We start from the raw sequence: 24,257 nt of genomic DNA, 5'->3' as shown, positions 1-24,257 counted from the left end.
AGCCTTCGACACTTCACGTGGCCTCAAAGTGCACCTGGCCTGGCACAGGTGCCGTGATGACGTCACCATCGCTTAGTGGTGAATGACGGGTATTGGTATTGGTATAGAGGAGCGATAGTGTAGTGGTTAGTGCGCTACACTACAAACCCAGCAAACAACGTCAGTGACAGTTATCACAACCGGTCCAGGACCTCCTCCCCTAGGTCGACTCAGAATCAAATGAGTACCTGGTGCGGTGTGTAAACATCACCACTGGAGAGACAAAGGCGGTCGGGCATGGTGCTGGCCACCCACCCCCTCGTGTACTGTGCCAGCCTCCATAAGAGCTCCCTAACAGCACTTGGCCCAGCAGTTTGTTAAGGCTATACGGGGGATTTGTGTCTTTGTACTTGTATACATATGTAATATGAGAATATATCCGGCTCACTGACGTATCACACCTTGTCATGGTGATTGGCTCTGCCGGTTCTGGTTTACAGCCAATGGGGGGAAGCCTGGGGGCATGGCCCTGACGTGATGGAAGGGTGACAGCTATGGAGATTGGTTCTGCTGGCTTTGGCCTCAGCCAATGGGGAGATGAGTCAGGGGCGTGGTCCCGGGAGCTGACAAGGGAGCCTGGAAGATTCGATGCAGGCTAACGAGGATTGGCTGAAGCGTACCACGTGACCCAGGGATTAAATAGGGGTAGAGAGGAACGACACGTGGTCAGAACGGGAACCAACGGAGGAAGGAGCCACGCGAGAGCGGGGCTCCGAGTTGCCACGTGGCAGTGCGTCTCTCTCGGTCTATCTGTCCCTTCACGTTGTCTATCAGCAGCGTGAAGTAGATGTAACCCAAAGTGAATAAAATACGGATTCCAGAAGTCGTCTCAAAGAGTCTTATTACACATATGCAGGTGTAGTTGACACAGCGTGCTCACCTCAGCCCAGCGTTGTAAGTCAGCCTGAAGCTCTTCCATCAAATTCATCTCTGGGAAACCAAATCCATTTTCTCCATCTTGTCTGCAGAAGACACACATGCGTACAAAGACAAAGTGCTATAAAGATTACCCACAAATTACTCACATAGCAATCATGACCCCCTACTCTCAGACTCATGCCCATCGCCAGGCCAGGTACTTAGTCACCACGTGTCGCATGGGGTCAACTGCTGATAGGCGGCTCTGCAACGTGAGATGTTTCGTTTTGCGATACACAAGCCCAATATAAATGTAATGGGTTCAATCGAGGTGCACACTAGCACTTGGAGGCAACACGTTTTATTAACTAACATCACATAAACTCTTAATGCTAACGGGATAACGACATAGGGTGGTAACCCACCATTCCTATACTTAACTTGGGGGGAGATGGCTATTTGCACTCTGGATGGGACAAGTACTAAATCGGACCAGGACAGCCAACACGCTGCCTAGGCCACGTGTGCGACGCCCGGAGACCAAAGACCACGATGAAGGAGGTTTCTTCCCAGCCAGGACCAACCCCGGTCCCCCCTGGGGCTCGGCTTTTATCCCTGCGGCGTGGCCAGGCTCCGCCCTTGGCCACGCCCCTTTTCCAGATCCTTCGTGAGAGTTCAGGACCCACATCACGTGTTCCTCTCACCCTCATCCTGGTCCTCGTTACTACCTCATCCGGTCACGTGCCCCCTCGTGTTTACTCAGCCTCTCCCCTGGTATGCCCATCAGGTGCCAGGGAGAGGCTCCGCCCATACAATACCACTCACACGGTACTGTCGCTACACTATAGTGCCGTCATCAATGACACTACACAAATGCAATTTCATTCATTGAAGTGATCCCCGGTATTGCCTTTATAGACCGTTTGGACGAGTGTCGTTCACGAACAAACATTTTTGGCTGATATGGCCTGCAAGGCCAATGAGAGACAAACAAATTATACTTGACAGTCAATCAATTAATAGGCCCGTGTGTCTCGAGAAAAAATATTTTTGCGCCTTACGAGGTCAGCTGTCGGTTTTGCAGCACCTATAATGACTTAATAGGCCAATCATTGAGTGGTAATCCTTGCCACAACAATGGCAAGTGAATGGGGGCCATCCATTTAGTACATACTCATGGATGAGGGAGGGGGGATTAACCCAAATGCGTACAATTGCTTATGGGGGGTCTACTGACAATGTACATACGCATAGGATGGGGAAGGAGGCCAGGTGGGCAAGGTGAAGCCCAAAGCAAGGACTCCCCTGATCAGACCATCCGCACCTGTGATGAGCATGGTTGGATACGTACAGTGTGAAAGAGGTTCTACATACATAACACCCGCCATTCACCACTAAGTGGCGGTGACTTCACCACGGTGCCTGTGCCAGGCCAGGTGCACTTTGAGGCCACATGAAGTGTCGAAGGCTTGCTGACAGGTCACGGGACAGACCCAGGTGCCATGGGTAGACTGAGATGACTGGCAGATGTACCACCTGTGACCCCCTACTGTGCCAACTTACTGCATTTTAGCTGCCCAGAACTTCGCTCGTTGTTGTGAGCGTCGCTCCTCTGGCCTCCGTTATAGTGGAGGGCGACTGCCCGTGATCTGTCAGCAAGCCTCCTCAGCATAAATAGGTACATACAGACCTGCGTTGATTATAATGAAATCCGCTACTCAAGACTTCATTGGTAATATATTTGTGGTCGTCACCTATTTTGAAAAATGTCAACGAGCGCACAAACTCCACGAGAGTGAGCATGTTGATAGTCGATGTGCATTGGCATGCGTTACGTTATGATTGTAGTACGCGTGACCCAGCGTTGGAGGCCGAAATGAGCCTGTTGAAGTCTGGCCGCCGTACTGGCCTCAGCCTGAAGGCAGGCTCTGTCCAAGCGAGCTGCCTTCTCAGCCCAGCTGCTCACCAGCGAGCCTACCTCCGCCACCACACTGTCATCCTGCACACACACCGTCACACACCGTCACTCCAACACAAGCGCACGTGCATTCTACACAAACGCTTATGTGCTCCATACACACACAGTGATTGCGTAGCTTTGTGAGTGGTGCTACATATTTAAATACATTATATGATGAAAATGATGACACCACATACCCAAGAGGGCATACGGGTGTACTTATATGAATGCAATACGTTTAAGCACTCATGAATAATAGGTTTTCCATTTTTTTACGCCAGGAAAAAGGGGAAAACCTATTATCATATTTTGGTACTGGCAAATGAGGTCCCATGACGTAGACCCTCATGAATATATGCACATATATGAAAACACCATTATAGGATTTTAGCTTAAGAGTTACTAAAAATAGCAAACACCTAGAAGCCAGCATTGAATTGTGGTTTGAATTTGAATTGCATTGTGTGGTGCAGGCCTCGATTGTTTTGCTGGGGGTGAGGATGAATTTTCCTGCCAAGCTTTGGAAAGGCTGAGCCGATAGGGAGCAGTCAGGCAGACGGAACTTGCCATGTACCGATGTTGGCTTTCCAAGGATCCTGACTGGTGAATAAAAGTGAATTTATACGGCCCATTCATTTTCAAGAGATCCAAACACGTTTACCAGTGTAGAGCACGTTTGTATGCAAGCTGGTGCAAATGTACCCATGTGTTAGGTGTATGTTAAACCCTGCGTTAGATCCTGGGTAATCTGTAAAGTTAGACCCTGGGTATTTTTTTATTATTAAAAGCAGATGAGCCTCTCAAGAGTGAACGGCACCCACAAACACGAAGGAGAGGCTACATCTGGTGTAGTTCGGGCCTCCAACCACCACAGGTGGCATTAAGGACTGTGGCCACAATGACATTTAGATTTTTATTAAGCATTAACACACACACTCACATGCATAGGTACGGTGAACGCACAAATGCACAAAGATGAATGTGAGCAAGACAAAGACAATGATCCCCCTTATAGCCTTCACAGACTGTTGGGGCAAGTGATGTTAGTGAGCATCTATGAAGGCCAGCATGACACACGAGGGGGTGGGTGGCCAGCATCATGCCCGGCTGCCTTTGTCTCCCCAGTGGTGATATTTACACACCGTACCAGGTAATCATTTGAGGCTGAGTCGGCCAAGGGGAGGCCCGGGACCGGTTTAGATAATCGTTACTGGTGTTGGCCGCGAGCAGGACTCGAACTCAGGTCGCCAGGTTCATAGCGCAGCGCGCTAACCGGTACACGACCACTCCCCCCTCGTGACCATGCACCCACATGGGGAAGCGGCTGCCATATACGCAGCTACCCGATTGCTGAGCAGCAGCAAGTGCTGCTGTGCAACGTTGGCCCAGGCTTGAGAATGTCCACGCAGGCGGCGCGCATTCACGATGGAACGCTCCTCCGTCAGCTGACGGGTTGAGATGGGTGGGGGGGGTGAGCAGAAGGGTGTGAAGAATTATTTCCACACTCTGCCATAAAATGTCTCGTAAAATATTTTTGCGAAGTCCGTAAACTTCTGCCACCCACTAAGTAAAATGTTTCATCATCACCACCAAGTAACATCTATCCACTGCTGTACAAAGGGCCCCTCAAGCCGTCACCATCCCTCAAAAAGTTTCGCAATGAACCAATACATCTAGCTCCTGCACACTAAGATATGTCATCGCTCCAACTCCACGGTAGACGTACTTTCAGGCATGTTTTCTCCTTTGGCTGTCGGTGCACCGTTCATCATCCCGACTGGGTAACGTTCCCTGCCCATGCCCACATGTGTATGTTTTCTAATCCATGTGTTCCTCCTTCTGCCTCTTTGTGTAATTCCAAGAGTGCACCTCTCAATGTATGCTGAACTTCTTTTGCACCGTACATAGCCAACTGTGCTAATCGGAGGTGCAGTTGTATGTACACTCTTCAGCATATTACATTTCTTTTGTCAGTGTGTCCAAATCTAAATGACATGGCAAGTAACAGACAGACAGTGACCAAAACCATTCTTATTTAGGCACATTGGTATTTTGCTTTTAGTTACAGAAAGAGGAGCACACAGACCAGTGAACAAACAAACACATCAGAGATGTAATTGACTGTAAAGAGAGAAAGTTGATTTGGGTGGAACGCATTGCCGGAAAGGACGATGGCCGATGGATGACACTGGTGAAGGAATGGCAGCTTAGAAGAAAATGTGCGCAAGAGGATGCCCACCATGAACATCGAGCCATGAGATCAGTTCACACTTGACAGCGAATGTGGCATCGCAGGACCGACTAAATGGTGACAAGCACAGGGAGACCTTAATCCGGCAGCGAAAAGGCAGTGGCTGTTGATGATGAAGGTACAGTGAAGAACAACTTGACTTTAATGACTCCCGCTGAACCATGGCCATCAGGTTGATCCCTGCTCACAACAGCCACGCTTGAGCACACATCCACACCCACACACCTGGGATGCCAGAGCCAACGCAGCGGAGGCCCAGCCATCCCTCTCTCGCTGCAAGACACCCATGCTGCTCTCCAGCCGGTGTCGGTGCAGGCCATACACACTGTGGTACTCCTCCAGCAGGCTGTATGGAGACACAGTGATGCGAAGCACCACTCGCGCACGGTACATGGCGTACACATTGTATGGAGTGCAGTGAGTTTAGATGAGGATGCAGGCACTATCAAACAGCCCAAGCACCATGAACGTTTACATTATTACTTATTTATCCAGGAGAGCCACGTGCAGTTGAGGCACTCTTTTCAGGAGGGGCCTGCATTGAATTTTTATTTTAATATATTTTCAGCCTATTAATGACGAGTGATGGGGAAGGAAAACGGAGCACTCGGAGAATAACTGCGTGCACAAGGCGACAACATTCTATCCCCGTACAGATGGAAACATTCTGCTGGCGAGCCAGGGGTATGGCTCCTCGACGCCCAACAACCCTCGCTGCCTCTAAAGTGCTGGATCATAGTTGTATGTAGCCAACACCGCCCGGCTCAGCCCTGCTTAGATTCCAAGATGTAATGAGGTTGGATACATTTCAGCAATTTGGTTCATCTGCTTAGGTGCATAAATGTGTCTTTGCATGTACAATGCATGTAATTGCGAGTGTGTGAGTGTGTGGACGGGTATGACTGTGCGTGTGTTTGCACGTTTGCGGCCTCACTTGGCATTCCGTCTGCTTTCGTCCAGCACACGTTTGAGGTCTTCTCTCTCCCTCTGGGCCTGTGCGCTCACCTGGCCGTCCCGCTCTCGCACAGAGCTCAGCTCGCTGCACTCAGAAGCAAAGAAATTATATCTGAGCACAAGCAGAACCACAAGGCTACTGTTGTTAGTGTGGCACCTTATTGGCCAGGGTGTCACCAGCAGGCTTGCACGTACGTAAATATGTACACTGAACTTCTTTTCAACTGTACATAGGTGCGGGGGAAGGACAACAAACTAAACACAAAAATCAGTTTTCAAAAATTAGTTTTCAATCTAGATTATAAAGTGCATCACTCCAGTGTCTTCCTAATATTGGAATGAAGAGTGTTCCAGATGGCCGCAGAAGCGCATCTGAAAGCATGCAATACAGCGACCATCTGTGTTCGATGGTTAGCCAAAAGCCACTGCGAGGGTGACCGGAGTTTGTGTGATGGTTTATGCTCCATGACGAGATCAGCAAGGTATTGTGGTTCATTTGTGGCACTATCATCATCAGCAGCCATTATCTTTCCACTGCTGGATAAAGGCCTCCCCCCAAGCTTTCACAATTGCCCAGTCTTGTGATGCAACAATCAGCTCCTGCACACGAGTTGATGCTCCATCTCCACAGTGGGCATTTTCACATTTTTGTGTTTCCTTTAATGTCCTTGATCAGCACGGTTGGCTACTTACGCCGCGGTTATTTGGCTTGACCTAAATGTGAAATTGTAGTTGTTGCTCTGCATCTGCATCAGCTACACGAAAGAAGGATTGGATGCCACTCCGCCATTAGTCCTGACCAATGGCCATTGTCCTTTGTACCGAGCGATGTGTCCTGCCCAAGCCCACATACGTTTCTTAACAGTTAATATTGTTTATATTTTGCAAATGTTCTCTGAGTCATGTGTTGCTGTTTGTGTGTCTCAGTGTAAAGCCAAGCATGCATCTGTTTTCAAAAGATTTAAAGTGTGCAGAGAAGCATGGAAAGGTTTTTAAGGGTGTATCTGGTAAATGGTGTTTATGGTGTGCATGGTAAATGGGGTTTAGAGTATATGTGGTGTGACGTCTTTAGTGTATATGTGGTGTATGCACTGTGTGGCATCGAGGCCGCGTGGTGGTGAGGCTGTGTGGCGGTGAGGCGATGTGGTGTACGCGCTGAGTTGTGTTAAAACCTTGTGACGTTCAGGCCATGTGACGTTCAGGTCGTGTGGCGTTGAGGGTGTGGGGTGTGTGGTGTGTGCGCTGCGTGGCGTTCAGCCCGTGTGGCGCCAAGCCCATATGGCGGTGAAACTGTGTGGTGTAGAGGCTGTGTAGTGGTGAGGTTGTGCTGTGTAAGCACTGTGGTGTTCAAGCCGTGTGGTGGTGACACTGTTTATTGTTGAGACTCCATGTGACCTGGCCATCCGGTTGACAGACGTCTGGAAGGCTGTGAGCTGCTCCATGAGGCGGCGGTGCTGGGCTCTAGTTGCCAGGACATCCCCGTGCAGCCCGGCAACCAGCACTGGCACGCGGCTCAGAAGGGACGAGTATCGCTCCCTGCCCAAACACCAACACAGCACAATGTGGGTGCATGCGGCATCTACGTACAACTGCGTCCTAAGATACTATATTGAACCGGCAGGTAACTTAACTCCCTTTCTCGGCAGAACAGAGCCTTGGGTAAGCCTAATGGATGGATAACCACTATACACAGTGGTTATTACAGACTGTGCGGAAACGCCGTGTACAGTGAGACAAGAGAGAGTGAACACCACAGAGAACGATGGTAAATGAAACGGACACAAAAGGGCAGAGAGACAAATTAATTATACCTATAGACGAACAGAATTGACAAAACAGTAGGAGCAAAGCAGAACATATGACAAGACAGAACAAAGGAGATGACACATTAATCATGAATCAAATTGTGACAAAGAATCGTGACATTGGAATGCATTTTCGGGGTTTGAGTTGGGGTTGATGATGCTAATGAACAAGGACAAAGATCCCCCGTATAGCCTTAACAGACTGTTGGGGCAAGTCCTGTTAGTGAGCACCTATGAAGGCCTGGATGGCACATGTGGGGGTGGGTGGCCAACACCACGCCCAGCCGCCTTTGTCTCCCGTGTGGCGATGTTACACATCACACCAGGTACTCATGAGGCTGAGTAGACCTCGGGGAGGCCCAGGACCGGTTCAGATAATCGTCACTGGTGTTGGCCGTGATCGGGAATAAAACTCGATCGCCGGGTTTGTAGCATGGCGCGCTAACCACTACACTACCGCTCCCTACCATGCTAATAAACAATCACATTCACACACACACCTCAGTTTGGCCAGCAGCTGTCCCCTCTCCGTGCACTGCACGCTGACCTGCCGGATGACCTCGTGGAAAACCGCGTTGTATATGCATTGTTCCTGTTGCACCAGCTGCAGCAAGGAGTGAATCTATATGCACGCAAATTATGACAACAGCAGACGCATGACAACAGCTGCAATTCACTGCCACTTCGAGGTGGAATCTCACTCACATGCCTGTCTCAGGCTTGGTGCACTCCAGAAAATGAGTGCTAAGAGCTGGTTGAGGTCATAGGACAGCGCTGGGTGTTTGCAAGCTAGTGTGGTTGCCAAGGTCCCGAATGACACCAATATTTATCACGAAAGAAAGACTAGGAAGAAATGTGTTGGTGGTAACACTCGTGCCTCACAGAAAGAAGGGCCTGGGATTGGTGCCCGACTTGGGCGCCTTTCTGAATGGAGTTTGTGTCGCACTGTAAATGGGCTACCTGCAGTAGCAGACAGGGCCCACCAGAGGCAGTAACTTGGACCGGCATGAGGGTCGCTACATTCCCCAGCCCCAAAGCAGGGGGGGGGGGGGGCTGTGGGGTGTTCTAGGATCACCCGAGACCCCCCCTGGAACTCTCTGGACGGGTCCGGGGCCAGTTTGAAGACCAAAGCCAGAAGACCAGCTAGCCTAGGACCCTGGGACCCCTAGACCCGCTGCCGTACCTCCCCAGGCAGTAGGTAAAAGGGCCGCTGCCCTTTGTGGAAGACTGATATTGTTACCGTTATTGGAATAAGCGTGTTGCCTATACAAGTCGTCTCCACTCTCCGTGAATCCACTACATTTGTATGTTCTCCCCTGTTCTACATGGGTATCCTCTGGCTTCTCCGGTTTCCTCCCATTAGCCAAAAATGCATACACAGAGCAACATCGACCCCCTACTGCAAACACTTGGCAGGACCCTCCTGAAAACGAGTCTTGAGACTCAGTGCACTAATAATAAATGTCAATAAATGGCTTATCAAACGTATAAACACAAATGTACACATGAAGACAATTGCACAGGGAGCAGCACCATCTTCACCCCGAGGCTCACTCACAGGTGTGGGACCTTCTATCTCCATGGGTCCCAGCTTTTCCAGCCACGTATCCAGCACGCGAGTCAGCTCCACCACCTCATTGCGTGCCATCGGACGCCTGCGCGCACACACAGCAGCACAAACACATGAGCAGTGCACACACCACACCATACGCACAGCACACACAGCACCACAAACACACGAGCAGTGCACACACAGCACCACAAACACGTGCAGTGCACACACCGCACCATACGCACAGAACACACAGAACCACAAACACATGTAGTGACTGTACTTGTCACTGTGTGGTGACGGGACTTGCGAAGTCACAGCCGGTAATGTGGTCATTGCGGGCAGCCCGGGTTGCGGGCTGCAGTACCAACACTAGCGGTGGTTGGGTGAGCACTGGTTAACGCGGAGGCACCGCAAGCAGTGTGCGGTGGTGGCTCCCGGTGAGGGAGCGAGAGCGAGCGTCAGCCAGCCAGGGTTACCCTGGGGCATGATACTCTGGCTAACCTGTTGTCACGTGACCGGACGATGCTGGAGGGGGGCCACCGGTGGACGGGGGCCAAGGGGCGGTCACGTGGTCCCGAAGAGCTCTCGGGAACATTCGAGAGGGAGCTCGAGAAGCCTGGAAGGTGGGCGGGGCTAAGGGCAGAGCCTGCCCCAGCCCGGGCCCCGGGGGCATTTAACGAGAGCTCCGTGAGGAGCGTGAGGTTCTTTGTGTGCTGGTGTTACGAAGATCCACGTCGGGGAGAAGCCTCTAGCCACGCGGTCCGGGACCCATAGCGAACCGTGTCTAATTCTGCCGTAGCGTGGTTAGATGGGCATACGTACATTTGTTATGTTACGTATTGTATGTGAATAAATAGTGTTGCTCCCAAGATAACGTCTGCGACTCAGTTGGACTCACTACACACACGAGCAGTGCACACACGGGACAATATACACAGCACCACAAACACACGAGCAGTGCACACACTACACATACACACAGCACACAAACGCAATCACACGTACAGCACAAAGACACATTTCCTGTATAGCCTTAATAAGCACTCGTTTTCAGGAGGGTCCTGCCAAGTGTTTGCAGTAGGGGGTCGATGTTGCTATGTGCATGCATTTTTGTGTCTCTGTGCTGTATGTGTGATTTTTATTTTTTACCTACGTGACTTTACCGAAAAAACCTAAGAGTATGAATTATTGCAGTCACGAAAGCTTCAAATCTAGAATAAGTACTGTTAACGAGGACTTTTGAAGGCCAGCACAGCACATGAGGGGGAGTGTGGCCAGTATTGCCTTTGTATCCCGAGTGGTGATGTTTACACCTTGCACTGGGTACTGATTTTAGGATGAGTTGACCTAGTGGAGGTCCACGACTTGTTCAAATAATTGCCACTGGTGTTGGCCGTGAGCAGGAATCGAACTCTGGTCGCTGGGTTCGTAGTGCAGTACTAACTACTGGGCCACCTCTCCCTACACATGCAGCACAAAGACAAAGATCCCCCGTATAGCCTTAACAGACTGTTTGAGCAAGTGGTATAAGCAAACACCTATGAAGGCCAGCATGGCATACACGGGGGTGGGTGGCCAGCGCCATTGCCCTACCGCCTTTGTCTCCCCACACCACACATGTACATTTGCACCTCCGAAGAGCACGGTTGGCTAATACTTTGCAAAAGAAGTTCAACATACATACATACACGTAGCATAAACACTAGCACAAGCACACATACAGCACACACACGATACAAGAGTCGCAGAACGTTCACCAAACTGCACACGCATGCCTCCCCAAACTGTCACCGTCTCTCACAGTCTTGTGATACAACAATCCATCTAGCACCTGCAGTGGCGTAGGTTTAGGTGTATTCTCCTTCTTTGGTTACCACTCCTTAGCCTTGGCCACCGGCCATCATCCCTCCTAGCTGCGTGCCCTTCCCAACCTCGCCTACTTGAACAGTCGATGTGATAAAATGTTAGTCTACTTTGGTATATTTCTTCCTGTTATAGGAAAGTGTTAATAATGGAGATGGTGTCGTTTTTGTGGTTCATTTGTTCCAACAATCACATCCTTATACCCCTGCAGATAATAACTCTGCAGATACCCACACAGATAAGAACTCTGCAGATACCCAAGCTTAACAACAGATACAGTGCATGCACGCAGGCACGATCCACGCTCGCCCATGCTAAGCTGTCTTATCAACTTTACTTTGGTAGTGTTTACTTAAAAGTATATAAACAAAAAATACAAGACAATTACATAGAAAACATGCCTATGCATGTAAGCGTGCATTATTACTGCATGCCTGTCTCCCTAAAACATTATACCCAGGGTTTCTATACAGTCTTGAGATGCATTTTCATGAAAATGCTATACAAATCCACATTGTATTGTATATTAATCCATGCAGGTGTAATCAAAGACTCCGTCAGGCACTGCTGGTCTCCGTTTGTCTTTTATTCAGGTTCTTCTCCGCACCCCACTGGCCTCCTCCCGGACCAGTGTCGTCTCGCGCACGCCCCGCGCACGCTCCGCGCACGCTCCCTCTCGCGTGCCACGCACACTCCCTCTCGCGTGCCATACACGCTCTCTCTCTCTCTCTCGCGTGCCACGCACGCTCCTCCGTTAGCTCCTCTATTCCCGCACTCCGCACACCGCTGGCCGACGGCGTGCTGAGGTCCTTCGGCCACGTGGCCGATGGCGCGGATCTTTTCCTCACCACCCAACGTGGCTCAGCCTCTTAACTTCCCCGACTGCCCGATCTCTTCCGGGCTCCCCCCTTATATCCATTCCCCCCTTGACCCTGACTCCCGCCTCCTGGATTGTCAGAACCGGCCTTCCCATACAACCCCGCTGGCTCCGCCCCCATTCACCTCGCCTCCCATTGGAGCCGAGGTGAACGGTGGCCCCTCCCACACGCCCCGCAGACCAGGCTCCGCCCCCCAATGCCCCGGGCCGCGTGATTGGACCAGAGGCCAGCAACAACCCCATTTACGCTCGCATTACATGACCCCTCCCCCCTGATGAAAAGCCAGCCGTCCCGGCTGCAACAGGACAAAATAATGCGAGCGACAGCATCACAATCAGGAATCACCAGACACAACGGAGAGTATAACAACAACACACTTAACGAAAGGGAAGGGATTTGGAACGAGTGCGGGTCGCCAGCCCGTCCTTCACGAGAGATGTTGCAATCCCGACAGGGTTTTAGGAGCGGCGGAACCGGAACCATCCGCCGCTGGTGGAGGCCTGTCCGTCCCAGCACCTCGTTCCCCAGAGAGGTCCGTAGTCGGGGCCCCCTGTAACTACAACCGCGGCGGGGTTGGAGGGGCAGCGGGGCCAAGTGTCCCCGTCGCCGTGGTAGGCCCACCCGGTGCAGGAATCCCTGTGTCTGGCAGGATCACAGCCGGCCCCTCTACAGGAGGCACGACAGGCGCACTTGCAGGTTGAACAGGCAAAGTAAGTGGCGCGTCGGACGCGACAGACACCGGCAAGGCAACGTTAGGAGATGACGCGTCCACTCGCAGGGCCAGGTAGGGTTTCAATCGGGACGTGTGAACGTACCAACGCCGCGATCCGACCCGAGCGCGCGCGGACTGCGGGCTAGGGACCTCAATAAGCACAACCGGCCCCTACCAGGGTTTGTGCAACTTAGGGGAGGTCCCCACCGGTACATGTGGGCAGTGGAGCCAGGCCATGTCCCCCACTCGCCAGGGGGACCCACAATGAGAGCGCCGGGCGCAACGTTCGTTCCGGGCCTGGGTCCTGGCCGTAGCCAATCGGGCCTCCTTCCGCGCCTCCGCCACGCACCGAGCGGCGTCACGAATATACTCGGGGAAGGGCTTAACAGGACCCCTCGCCCGCGTGCCAAGTTGCACTTCCACCAGCGGCACATTCTCGCGGCCGTACATCAAAAAGAAGGGTGAGTACCCTGTTGACGCATGCGGCGCCATCCGGTAAGCGGAGAGCACCCCAGGGATATGCAAATCCCAATCGGCCTGCTTCTCGCTAACCGTATGATAGAGCATGGCCGACAGGGTCCGGTTCAACCGTTCAACCATCCCATCAGTTTGTGGATGGTACGGAGACGTCCGAACCTTCTTAGTCCCCAGTGCGTCGCACACATCCCTCAATAGGTTGGAAGAAAAATTTCGCCCTTGGTCTGTAAGCAACCTTTCCGGCGCCCCCTTGTCCATCCCATATCCGAACAGAAATGCCGCCGTGATAGACGGCCGCCGACTGGTCGGGCAAGGGCCAGGCCATCGGCCAGTGGGAAAGATATTCTACCCCGACCAATAAAAATTTGTTCCCCCGAGCGGACGGGGGAAAGGGCCCCAGAATATCCAACGCCACCAACTCGTTAACCCGCGACACTTGTATCGACTGCACTGGGGGAACATACGGTTGCTTAGGCGGCTTCCGCCGGGCATAGTCGGAGCACACCCGAATATGCCCGACGACATCAGTCGTCATGCCGTGCCAAAAATAATCCCACTGTAACGTCAACAAGGTTTTCTGCACCCCGAGATGTAACAACTTCTCAGCGTGCAGAATCCGAATCAACTCATATCGCAACGACGACGGCACAACAAGACGCCAGCGATCGTGCAAGCCTTCCCTCCACATCAACAAGCCGTCACGGAGAGCCGCTACCGGCGTCCCATCGGACGACGGATATCCCCTCTCCTTTGCAGCCCGACTCCGTAAGGCCCCCAGCGAATCATCGAGCAATTGCTCTCGAATCCACACGGAACGCGGCAAATTCAAAACCCCGTCGTCCAGTTCCGGACACGTGGAAGCCCCGGGCATCTCCACAGCGGACACGAGAGGATGCGGGGGCTGTGGAACCCGCGTGCACCTATTCGTGCAAGAGGCACAGGCGCAGGGGGATCCCTGTGGCAATCGGGAGAGCGCGTCCGCGTTTGCGTGACGCGACCCCTTACGATATTGAATCTCAAACGAAAATTCCTGCAAAGTTTCCAACCATCGCGCCAATTGGCCGGTAGCGGGTCTCCGCCGGAGATAAAACTATGCTCCCGTAAGCCACCACGCGCTCGACGCCACCATTAAACTGCGATAGGACGGCCCCAATCCCCGTGTCACTAGCGTCGGTATCCAGAATAAAAGGCAGAGTGAAATCATGGTAGTCCAGCGTCGGCGCTGACGCCAAGCGATCGCGTAGGCCATGAAACGCCGCCTCCTCAGCCGGCCCCCAGCTGAACCTCCGGTCCTTTGCCGTAAGGAGGTGCAACGGCCTAGCGATCGTGGCAAAATTTGGAACGAACCTGCGATAATAGGAAGCGAACCCGACAAAACGACGCACATCACCCACCGTGGCCAGAATCGGCCAGTCCCGGACGCACGCCGTTTTCTCCGGGTCCGTGGCCACACCGTCAGAGCTGACTATGTGGCCCAAATAGCGCACGGATCGTTGCAAAAGGTGACACTTCTTGGGCTTAAATTTCAAATTGGCGGAACGCACCCTAGCAAAAACAGCATCCAATCTCTGAAGATACTCCTCAAACGTACGGCTAAACACAATAACATCATCCAAATATATCAAGCACGTGTCCCACTGCAGACCGGTCAACACGAGTTCCATCAACCTCTGGAACGTAGCAGGGGCGGCGTTCAACCCCATGGGAAGACAATTAAACTGAAACAGGCCCTGCGGCATATGGAAAGCCGTCTTTTCCCTCGAGGACTCATCCAGGGGGAGCTGCTAGAACCCCGAAGAGAGGTTAAGAGTGGAAAAAATTTCGCCCCAGACAAGGCATCGAGGGAATCATCCATATGCGGCAGGGGGTAAGCGTCCGCAACCGACACTTGTTTAACCTCTGAAAATCGACACAAAACCGTAAATTACCATTCTTTTTTTTTACCAGGACCACCGGAGCGCCCCACGGGCTGTTGGACGGAAAGATAATGTCAGCGGCTAGCATATCATCCACCGCGCCGCGTACATGATCCCTCTCCGCCAGGCTCAACCGATGTGGATTCATCCGAATGGGAGCAGCATCCCCGGTATTAATATGGTGGGAGAGCAACGAGGTGCGTCCCAGATCGAAATCGTCTTTACTAAAGACATCAGAATATTTCTCCAACAGCGCGCGAAGCGCGGACCGCTGGTCCGTAGTCAAGGACGCATTTTCTTGGCACAACCCGGCGATCCATCGATCGTCCTGCGCCGTCGAGGCCGAAACCCCCCCTACGAGGCCCCGGTGGGCAGGATCGTCATGGGCCGTGAAGGCGGTCGTAGCATGTACCAAAACCGTTCCGGCCGGCACGACGACAATGTACGCGCCTCCATTCAACACTTGCAAAAACGGAGGCTGACCCGGCCAAACAATTGTCCGTGCCCCGACCAGCGCCAGGCCATCCGTAACCGCGTTGGACGGCAACAACAACACCCCCGCCGCCCCCTCGACCCCAGGCACGGGCTTCCGATAACGCAGTGGGATAAGCATCTGCGAGCCAGGTGGAATGTCGACCGAAACATCGGATAGCGCCTGCACCTGGCGGTCCGGAGCGGACTGGCCCCACGGCGACGGCAAAAAGAAAATCTTCTGGCCCGCCGGTAACTCAATACAATTCTGATCAACCCTTATCTGAATGGGCATCTTTGCCAGGAAATCGGTCCCCAATAAACACGGCACAGAGAGGGACCTGGAGATTAACACCGTCCCCGAAGCCGACACACCCCCAACCAAAATACGCGCCTCCACCTGACCAACGATGCCCATACTCCCTCCGTTCACCGCAACACATGAATCGTAAACAGGTCGTTACCCGCGACGACGGAATGGACAGGAGATGGAATATCACGTCCGAGATGATAGTTGCGGACGCGCCCGAATCTACCAAAATCCGCACGTCGACCCCCTGTATCGAACCCGGCACGGTCGACGACCCAGTCGCGGCTGCGACCACCCTCCGTGCAAATTTCCGCCACTGTGTGAGCGAGCGACGCGGATCCCTTAGAGTCCCCCCGTTAGAACAGGCCCCTGGAATGCATACCCTCGGTGATGCATGAGATGACAGGCCTTGCCGGGTGTCTGATGCGTACCGACTTGCCTGACACGGTTGACTCTCCAGCGTTGACGTCGCGTCCCTGGCCGGGGACTCCGGCTGAAGAGGCGGGTGAGGGCGACTCCGACAGTCCCGCGCGAAGTGTCCAAGACGCCCGCAGCGGTAACACGACGAGTCGGCCCGCCGCCTGGCTCCCCCCCCCCCCCCCCATCTCGACGATCCCTCAGCTGAGATCGCCAGGCCCCCTCTCGTCCGGCACGAAGACGGCCTTTGACGGAGTCCACGGTCGGGCTCCCCGTCCAGGCGGTCACCTATGCCCAATGGCGCAAGTTCAACTGCGCGTCGAGGCACTTGGCTGCTATCCGGGAGGTCAGCTGCTAATGGCCGCACACCGGCATCGGAATGCCCAATTCCTTGGACAGCTCCAACATCTTACCCAGTATCAAGGGCTCCAACAAGTCGGGCTCTGTCTCTGGATACGCGGCCATGGCCAGCTCAAGCACAGCGCCCCGGAAAGCCACAGGCGATTCCTCCGGTGCCCGTTGCCTCTGGACGAATCTGCGGTGTGCGTCGTCCCGAGGCTCGTACGCTTCCGCCATTTCGTCGAACGCCCCTTTCAGCGTTGCCTTCTTCGCGGCCTTGATGGAGCGGAAGAATTTCAAAGACTTGTCGTCCAGGAGCGTCGGCAGAACTTCCAAGGCCTCCGCATCTGTCCACTTGGTGGATCGGACGGCTGACTCAAAACGCCACGCAAATGCGCTCCAATCTCCTCCAAATGAGAATGCTTTAATCGTCGTCAGGCGATGGCTGCGAGTCCCCGAGCCGCTGTCTTCCAATGCAGGCGTCCCATGTGGCGGCGACAAGATGGCGTCTTCCCGCCGTGGCAGCGACAAGATGGCGGCTTCCCGCCGCGGCGGCGACAAGATGGCGGCTTCCCGCCATTCGTCCGCGACCACACCCAAGATGGCGCAGTCCTGCCACGTGTCGGAGAGGGCGGGAAGCCTCGCAGAGGCCCCAATGGCGGACGGCTCGGCCCCACCCGAAGGCTCCCCGCTTGAAGGCCTGCCGCGTGGCCGATCTGGCATCGTCGCTGGCGCGACCAAGGTGACTAAATCCAGCAGAACGGCCCGCAGCGAATCAAGCTGGACTGCCACTTGTCGCCAGCCGTCCTCGGCGCCCGTCGTCGCAGACGGCCCGGCCGCCCCGACGACATCTTATACTCCTGTCGTGTCGCTCGCCACCACTTCGCCCACGCCTTCCATGGTCAGGACCGCCACCGCCGGAGGAAGGTCCTCTTCGTCTTCTGAAGATGGTGCAGGTACATTCTTTTTCTTGAGATGTTTTGACATCTCGTTCCACTTCTGACACCAGTGTAATAAAAGACTCCGTCAGGCACTGCTGGTCTCCGTTTGTCTTTTATTCAGGTTCTTCTCCGCACCCCACTGGCCTCCTCCCGGACCAGTGTCGTCTCGCGCATGCCCCGCGCACGCTCCGCGCACGCTCCCTCTCGCGTGCCACGCACACTCCCTCTCGCGTGCTACGCACACTCCCTCTCGCGTGCTACGCACACTCCCTCTCTCTCTCTCGCGTGCCACGCACGCTCCTCCGTTAGCTCCTCTATTCCCGCACTCCGCACACCGCTGGCCGACGGCGTGCTGAGGTCCTTCGGCCACGTGGCCGATGGCGCGGATCTTTTCCTCACCACCCAACGTGGCTCAGCCTCTTAACTTCCCCGACTGCCCCGATCTCTTCCGGGCTCCCCCCTTATATCCATTCACCCCCACGTGACCCTGACTCCCACCTCCCGGATCGTCAGATCTGGCCTTCCCATACAACCCCGCTGGCTCCGCCCCCATTCACCTCGCCTCCCATTGGAGCCGAGGTGAACGGTGTCCCCTCCCACACGCCCCGCAGACCAGGCTCCGCCCCCCAATGCCCCGGGCCGCGTGATTGGACCAGAGGCCAGCAACAACCCCATTTACGCTCGCATTACACAGGTGTGGGAGCAAGAAGTGGAGCAGGATTATTTGTATGGGCTGAAGTGTGATGCCTGTGAATGTGAACATCTCATGGATGGAGGCAGGCGCTGTAGCTCACATCGATGGAAAAGTTCGCATATTTTTCTCATCGTCTTCTAGATATGTGGTGTATTTCCTGCGAAAACACCCCCACAAAATCCACTGTTAACCATCCTCAACTTCAAAGGCAATACGTACATAAGCCACATGAACACTGACACAATACAATGTGCGCAGATCGCGAAACTATCCAGGCAATATTCCCGATACAATTTTACCGTCACACATCTTACGGTACACACGCATGCGCAAACTCACGAGTCTTTAAGCTGCAGGCCCACAACGCCATGGTTCTGAATGATGTGGAACTCCTCGGGGATGAAGGTTTCTGAAAGCACTTCCTTTGGCTGGGCCACCTAAACATCACCAGCGCCATCACCAGTGTAAATATTATTAACATCCATACAATCGGTACGGCGATCAAGAAGATCATCATCAATTTTATCAACATTTCCGGCAGAATCATTCCCACTCACAATTTTTAAATCAACAGAAAACTATTCTTAATATCTGAGAATCATATTATCTGTGGAGGCAAGCCTACTCGCAACCATTAACATTTGTATGCATCCAAGAGATCTGTAAATAAAATGTATGATGAATGAAGGAAAAATCCAATCACAATTTGCAACGACGATTAAACTACTGCATCTGCAAACTTTCCTCCCTGATTCGTGTAGTAGGGGTGCAGGGATCCTTGAAAGAGCAGACCTGGCCAGGGACCCAAAAGCCAGAGTAATCTCAGCATTAAAGAGCAAAGTGGGGAACCGAATCTGATTTTAGTTGCGACAAAAAAGGATCGCTGATTTCTCCACTTTACTGCATTAAAATTTGCCACGGTCCTTCGTGTGTTTAGTTTACACGGCCACTTGTAAGATTGAAAGCTACCCACATTCCTTCATGGAGCTGAGATCTGAAACCAATTCAAAGACATGGTTAGGTGCACTGGAAGCAGATGACAATGTTGTATAACAATATTAACCAGTGTCATGTCTCTCCTGGTGAAAAACATGTCAGTATTTGCATATGAAAGAAAACTGGATTTTTTTTTCTGCTTAACATTAAACAGGGAAACGAACATGACTCTTTTTTTAAATTTGGATCAAATTATTTAGTCTGGGAAATCTGCAAAGCCAAACACCAGGAACGACAGCCACTAGCAGTGCAAGAATAAATGTGCTAGACATGCATCTGATGAATGGCTAAGTGGAACTATCTTCTTGGTTCTTTCAGTAGTCACATAGAAGGGAAGTAATAAAATAATAAAAATAAAACATAATAAAATAATTCTCACGACGTTTCGGCCACAACGCAAGCAGCCGTCCTCTTCACCTGAGGACGGCTGCTTGCGTTGTGGCCGAAACGTCGTGAGAATTATTTTATTATGTTTTATTTTTATTATTTTATTACTTCTCTTCTACGTGACTTTACCGAAAGAACCAAGAAGATGAATCCCTGCAGTCACGAAAGCTTTAAATCGAAATTTAAGTGGAACTAGTGGAATACAGCCATGATACTGACATGACTTCACTGTCAGGCACAACTAATCTTGTTTAACATCCAATCAGGTTGATCGATGATCCAACACTCAATGATTCACTCCAGTCACTTGCTCGCAGGTGGTCAGTGAACCCACTTGTCACTCTTCTATCGTTGCTTCCTCTACCCATGTTGAGCACTCAGTCTGCCAGACTGTTTCGTCTCATCCACAGTGTTCACCCGCCACTCCGCCGATCACAACACTTCACGGTGCTTGACATTAAAAAATCTCTCCCATAATTTATTTTCCCAAGCCCTTATAACATTGCTCAATTCAAGACATTCTCTTATATTAAAACCCTTGATAGTGCTGTTTGTTGTTGGCCACTTGGCGTTTTAGGCCATTGGACGTGTGATCAGCAATTGTGTTCAAAGAAAAAAAAAACACCAACCTCTCCCTCCACTTTGCGGACGCAAGCGTCTCCCACATCTTCAAGGAACGCCAAATCTCTGCACCCAGCCGAAACAAATCACGCCTGTTGTATGCTATCACGCACAATTGCAAGCACAATTGCACGCATTTATGCGCACGCGCAAACGCAGGGCACAATTCCAATCTCCGAGCCGACATTCAGTCAAAAATTACATGTAAAGGCCACGTTCACTGTTGCTGCACAAAACCAACGTCACGCCTGTAAAGTGCGTTAACTTGTAACACTCAGCGTGCTCACGCTGAACACATGCGGGAAGATCTTGCATGAGCACCGGCAAACGATGTCCAGTCCACTCCTGCATGTGATCGGTTTCCCCAGCAGAGTCTGAGTCCTGCTCACAGAGATATCTGATTTTGCACCAAATCTGACCTGCACTGACTGGCGTGAAGTGTGGTCACATAACCTCCACGACTCACACGGCATGGGGAGGTCCTCATCCAGCAGTGGATTGTACACCTGAATCCATCTACACTACACCCCTTCCTACTGGAAATTATGTTTAACATATAGGGAGCTATGGATCGTAATCATTTAATTATCTACGATTAATGTTATGGATATGAGAAGTTATTTTCATGGATAATTAGATGACAACCCTTCTCATTCACGATTTTGCTCATACACTTTCAGCAGCCCCTACCTCAACATGGACAAAAGGTTTTTATCCAAACAGTTTTAGTGAGTGGTGCAATCCTGCCCGTGCATGTGTCCACGTGCTGCCATACCTCCCTGCTCCCGTCAGACACACAGGTTGATCTGTGAGATGTGTAAACTTGCTCCGTTGCTGCGGATAATGCCATACGTTGTCGGAGGCACGTGATGTATGTGAACGCGTCTGCGTACACACACATAAGCATTCATTTCCAGACATGTTCATATAGACATATATATCTGCTCCACAGGGTGCAGATTTGGTATATGCATAGACTTCCATACACATGCATACTATATATGTGTTGAACTTCTTTGCACCGTACATAGCCAACCGCACTAATCGGAGATACAGGGGAAGGACAATAAACTAAACACACATATAATCTGTAGTCAAGCACACTAAATATTTTAAACATCAAGGTTAGATTAAAAAGGATAAAATAGATGCATTCGTCTCCATTGATACGAAATGGTAGATTACCTAATCAACCAGAATGTAACCCATTTTGTCAGATCTCCAAAGTTAAGCAGGCCGCAGCCTGACTAGTGCTTGGATAGATGCCTGCCAGGCTTGACCAGAGGCTGCTCCGTAGTGGGTAGCAGAGGACATTGCAGCAGAAGCCATTGTTGTCCTATAATTCTACACTCCCATGTCATTACTATTCCCTCACTGACCAGACGGTCAAATCACACCCACAGTCTGCACAGTGTGTACAGAGACCCTTCTCCAAGTATGGATTAACAAAAGGGCTGTACACGATGTTAAAATACGTATGAAGACTTGCTGCAAACTAATGTACTGCGCATGAACGCCGTGTTGAGAGTGATAAAACAAAGCATGGTCGCTGTGTCACCACCATCTTTGCCCGGACCGGGGTGAGAGAAGAGAGCAGGTCCAGCGGGATGTGGTCTGCACACATTTTTGTCTTGCGACCTTGGCCAAACTTTTTCACCACCTGTGTGAAATTCCCAAGGTCAGTTTCTCTATGCACAGCAAAATCCCCTCACTTTAACTTATACGGCACTGGATGGCGTAATTTAACGTCTCCAAGTACCGAACATTAAAGGTTGGCGGTAATTGATATTAACATGCAGACACAAACGCGTAAATAATTATGGCTGTCGCCTGATGAGGCTGGTTATAATTACCGGCGAAACGTAGTACTTAATTGAAAATATTGTGGGTTTACTCTTCAACACACCGGTGTGCTGAACTCGTAACTAATTGCCATGTTTTGTTTAAGTGACAAACCATACTAATTGGCTGTGTCAGATGGTGGCGGGTTTAACGACACCGTTTATTTACGCGATTTAACAACAACAACAAAACCTCTATTTTGCATATTGGTCAGGAAAGCCGACGTGTTAAAATGAACACAAGTTTAGTGATGAATCGTGACATGTGGCCACATCTCTCGTGCTTTACCAACAGAGGGCCAAGCACAAGAAGGTCTGAAGACAGGGGGATTTTCTTACAATTTATTTTTTCAAAGGGGAGGGGTGGATTTCCAACGTACGATGTCTTTAAATAATACATTACCACCTTCACTCATGTGGCTCCCATTTCAAAGTGTGACAAGTTCGACTTTCACGTTTATGGTGTTCCACCAGGTGAGAACTTAGGCGACAAGGATAGTCTCACGTGACATGGAAAAAGAAAATTACTAAAGCAATAATATAAAAGTACAATGGATTAAATATAAATCTTGAGCGCAAACAGCTGCGTTACAGAAGAAATGGATAATAGTACACAAACATAATCCGTATGAAATATAATTAATATCCAACACAAGAGTTGACCAAGACGAGTTGGCTCGGTCAAATTCAGAGTGAAACAGAGTTAACAGAAACATCAACAGAGATCGAGGGTGATTATTGCACGAGCGTGGCACCAGAATCATAATCATTTTATTTCGACTGCAAGAACCCGATGATCTACAAAGCTCTTTTTCGCCAGATGTACAGACCAGGCTGGGTGTGAAATCGAGGAACTTCGGCTCGACGGACTCCAGCCGGGGACGAGATCGACCCCCGTGGTGGCGCAGCGGTGAGCGCCACTGCGCTACGGACCCGGCCACTTCGGTTCGATTCGCGGCCACGGCCACCAACAGCGGCGAGCGACACCTCAATCACCCCAGCAGGGCTCCATACTCACGACACCAGCATCAGAATATTCATACCGGAGGAATCCGATGAGCTATAAAGCTCTTTGGCACAGATGCCCAGTGGGGGCGAGGTCAGAACGTGACAAGAAACAATCCAGAAACACGATAGGAATGCAAAGTATAGGCAAGGTAAACACATCACTAAAACACACACAAATACAATTAAACTACTTTTTTACCTTACCACCTAATAAAGCCCACTGAGGTAGTAACTTGTTTCTTTAGAAGCGACCTGGCCACAAACGACAAAAGCTCAACAAAGCGGCTTATCGTCGTGTGGAAATGTATCGCAGCAAAACCAACCCGCAAGGGCCTAGTCCAGCAGTAGATGTAGCTTTGTACGTTAACAGCAGAGAATGTTGTTGTTGTTATTGTGAATGTGTGATGCTGCTGCTGTTGTTGTGAATGTTTGATGCTGTTGCTGTTGTTGTTATTGTGAATGTTTGATGCTGCTGCTGCTGTTGTTAGAGAGAAACTCACCGGGTCTGGGCCGCGAGCTTCCCTGAGCGACGATGGGACGCGAGTGCTTGACAACCGTCACGTGACGGCCCCTGCACCACGCCGCGTCACGTGACGCCCCCAGCACCACGCCGCGTCACGTGACGGCTCCAGCACCACGCCGCGTCACGTGACCGGCCAGCCGTGAGTGACCGCGTGCGCACGGGGAGCCACGTGTGAGTGAGTGAACGTGTGGACACGGGGAGCCCACGTGTGAGTGTAATCATCACGGCTGGCTGTATTTGCGGCTTGGGAGGGTTGTGTGGCCATACTTCACCACGTTGGTCAGCAGTTTGTAAAGGCGTGAACCATATGCGTGCGGTAAAACAGATTTTTTTTTGCACTGCCCTCAATGCAGCCTCCGCAGCTCATGTGACCCTTTCGAGATAACGGTCGCCCATCCATGCACTCACGATCCAGGCTTAAACTGTTTAGCTTCCAATATG

At 51.6% G+C, this 24,257-nt stretch overlaps 1 protein-coding gene across 2 annotated transcripts in view; it reads right to left on the bottom strand.

The window, feature by feature from the left end:
- Positions 1–23,994, bottom strand: part of AXDND1 (axonemal dynein light chain domain containing 1) — a 43,580-nt gene extending 19,586 nt beyond the window's left edge. The window contains exons 1-14 of one of the 2 annotated variants that reach the window (XM_078869480.1): positions 23,794–23,994; positions 22,003–22,104; positions 21,220–21,329; positions 20,453–20,510; positions 18,780–18,877; positions 18,541–18,597; positions 9,426–9,522; positions 8,368–8,489; positions 7,458–7,598; positions 6,043–6,147; positions 5,334–5,454; positions 4,201–4,302; positions 2,733–2,896; positions 920–1,001 (exon numbers count right to left, since the gene is read on the bottom strand). In XM_078869480.1, coding sequence (XP_078725606.1) covers positions 920–1,001; positions 2,733–2,896; positions 4,201–4,302; positions 5,334–5,454; positions 6,043–6,147; positions 7,458–7,598; positions 8,368–8,489; positions 9,426–9,522; positions 18,541–18,597; positions 18,780–18,877; positions 20,453–20,510; positions 21,220–21,329; positions 22,003–22,068 — 1,323 coding nt within the window. In that variant the 5' untranslated portion in view covers positions 22,069–22,104; positions 23,794–23,994. Of the gene's footprint in view, positions 1–919; positions 1,002–2,732; positions 2,897–4,200; positions 4,303–5,333; positions 5,455–6,042; positions 6,148–7,457; positions 7,599–8,367; positions 8,490–9,425; positions 9,523–18,540; positions 18,598–18,779; positions 18,878–20,452; positions 20,511–21,219; positions 21,330–22,002; positions 22,105–23,115; positions 23,271–23,793 lie in introns of those variants that run through there. The other variant, XM_078869481.1, reaches the window with a different exon arrangement.
- Positions 23,995–24,257: the final 263 nt, after the last annotated feature.

Source organism: Lampetra fluviatilis, chromosome 28, assembly GCF_964198595.1.
Source record: "Lampetra fluviatilis chromosome 28, kcLamFluv1.1, whole genome shotgun sequence".
NCBI lineage: Eukaryota > Metazoa > Chordata > Hyperoartia > Petromyzontiformes > Petromyzontidae > Lampetra > Lampetra fluviatilis.
This window is presented reverse-complemented; position numbering and strand designations above follow the sequence as displayed.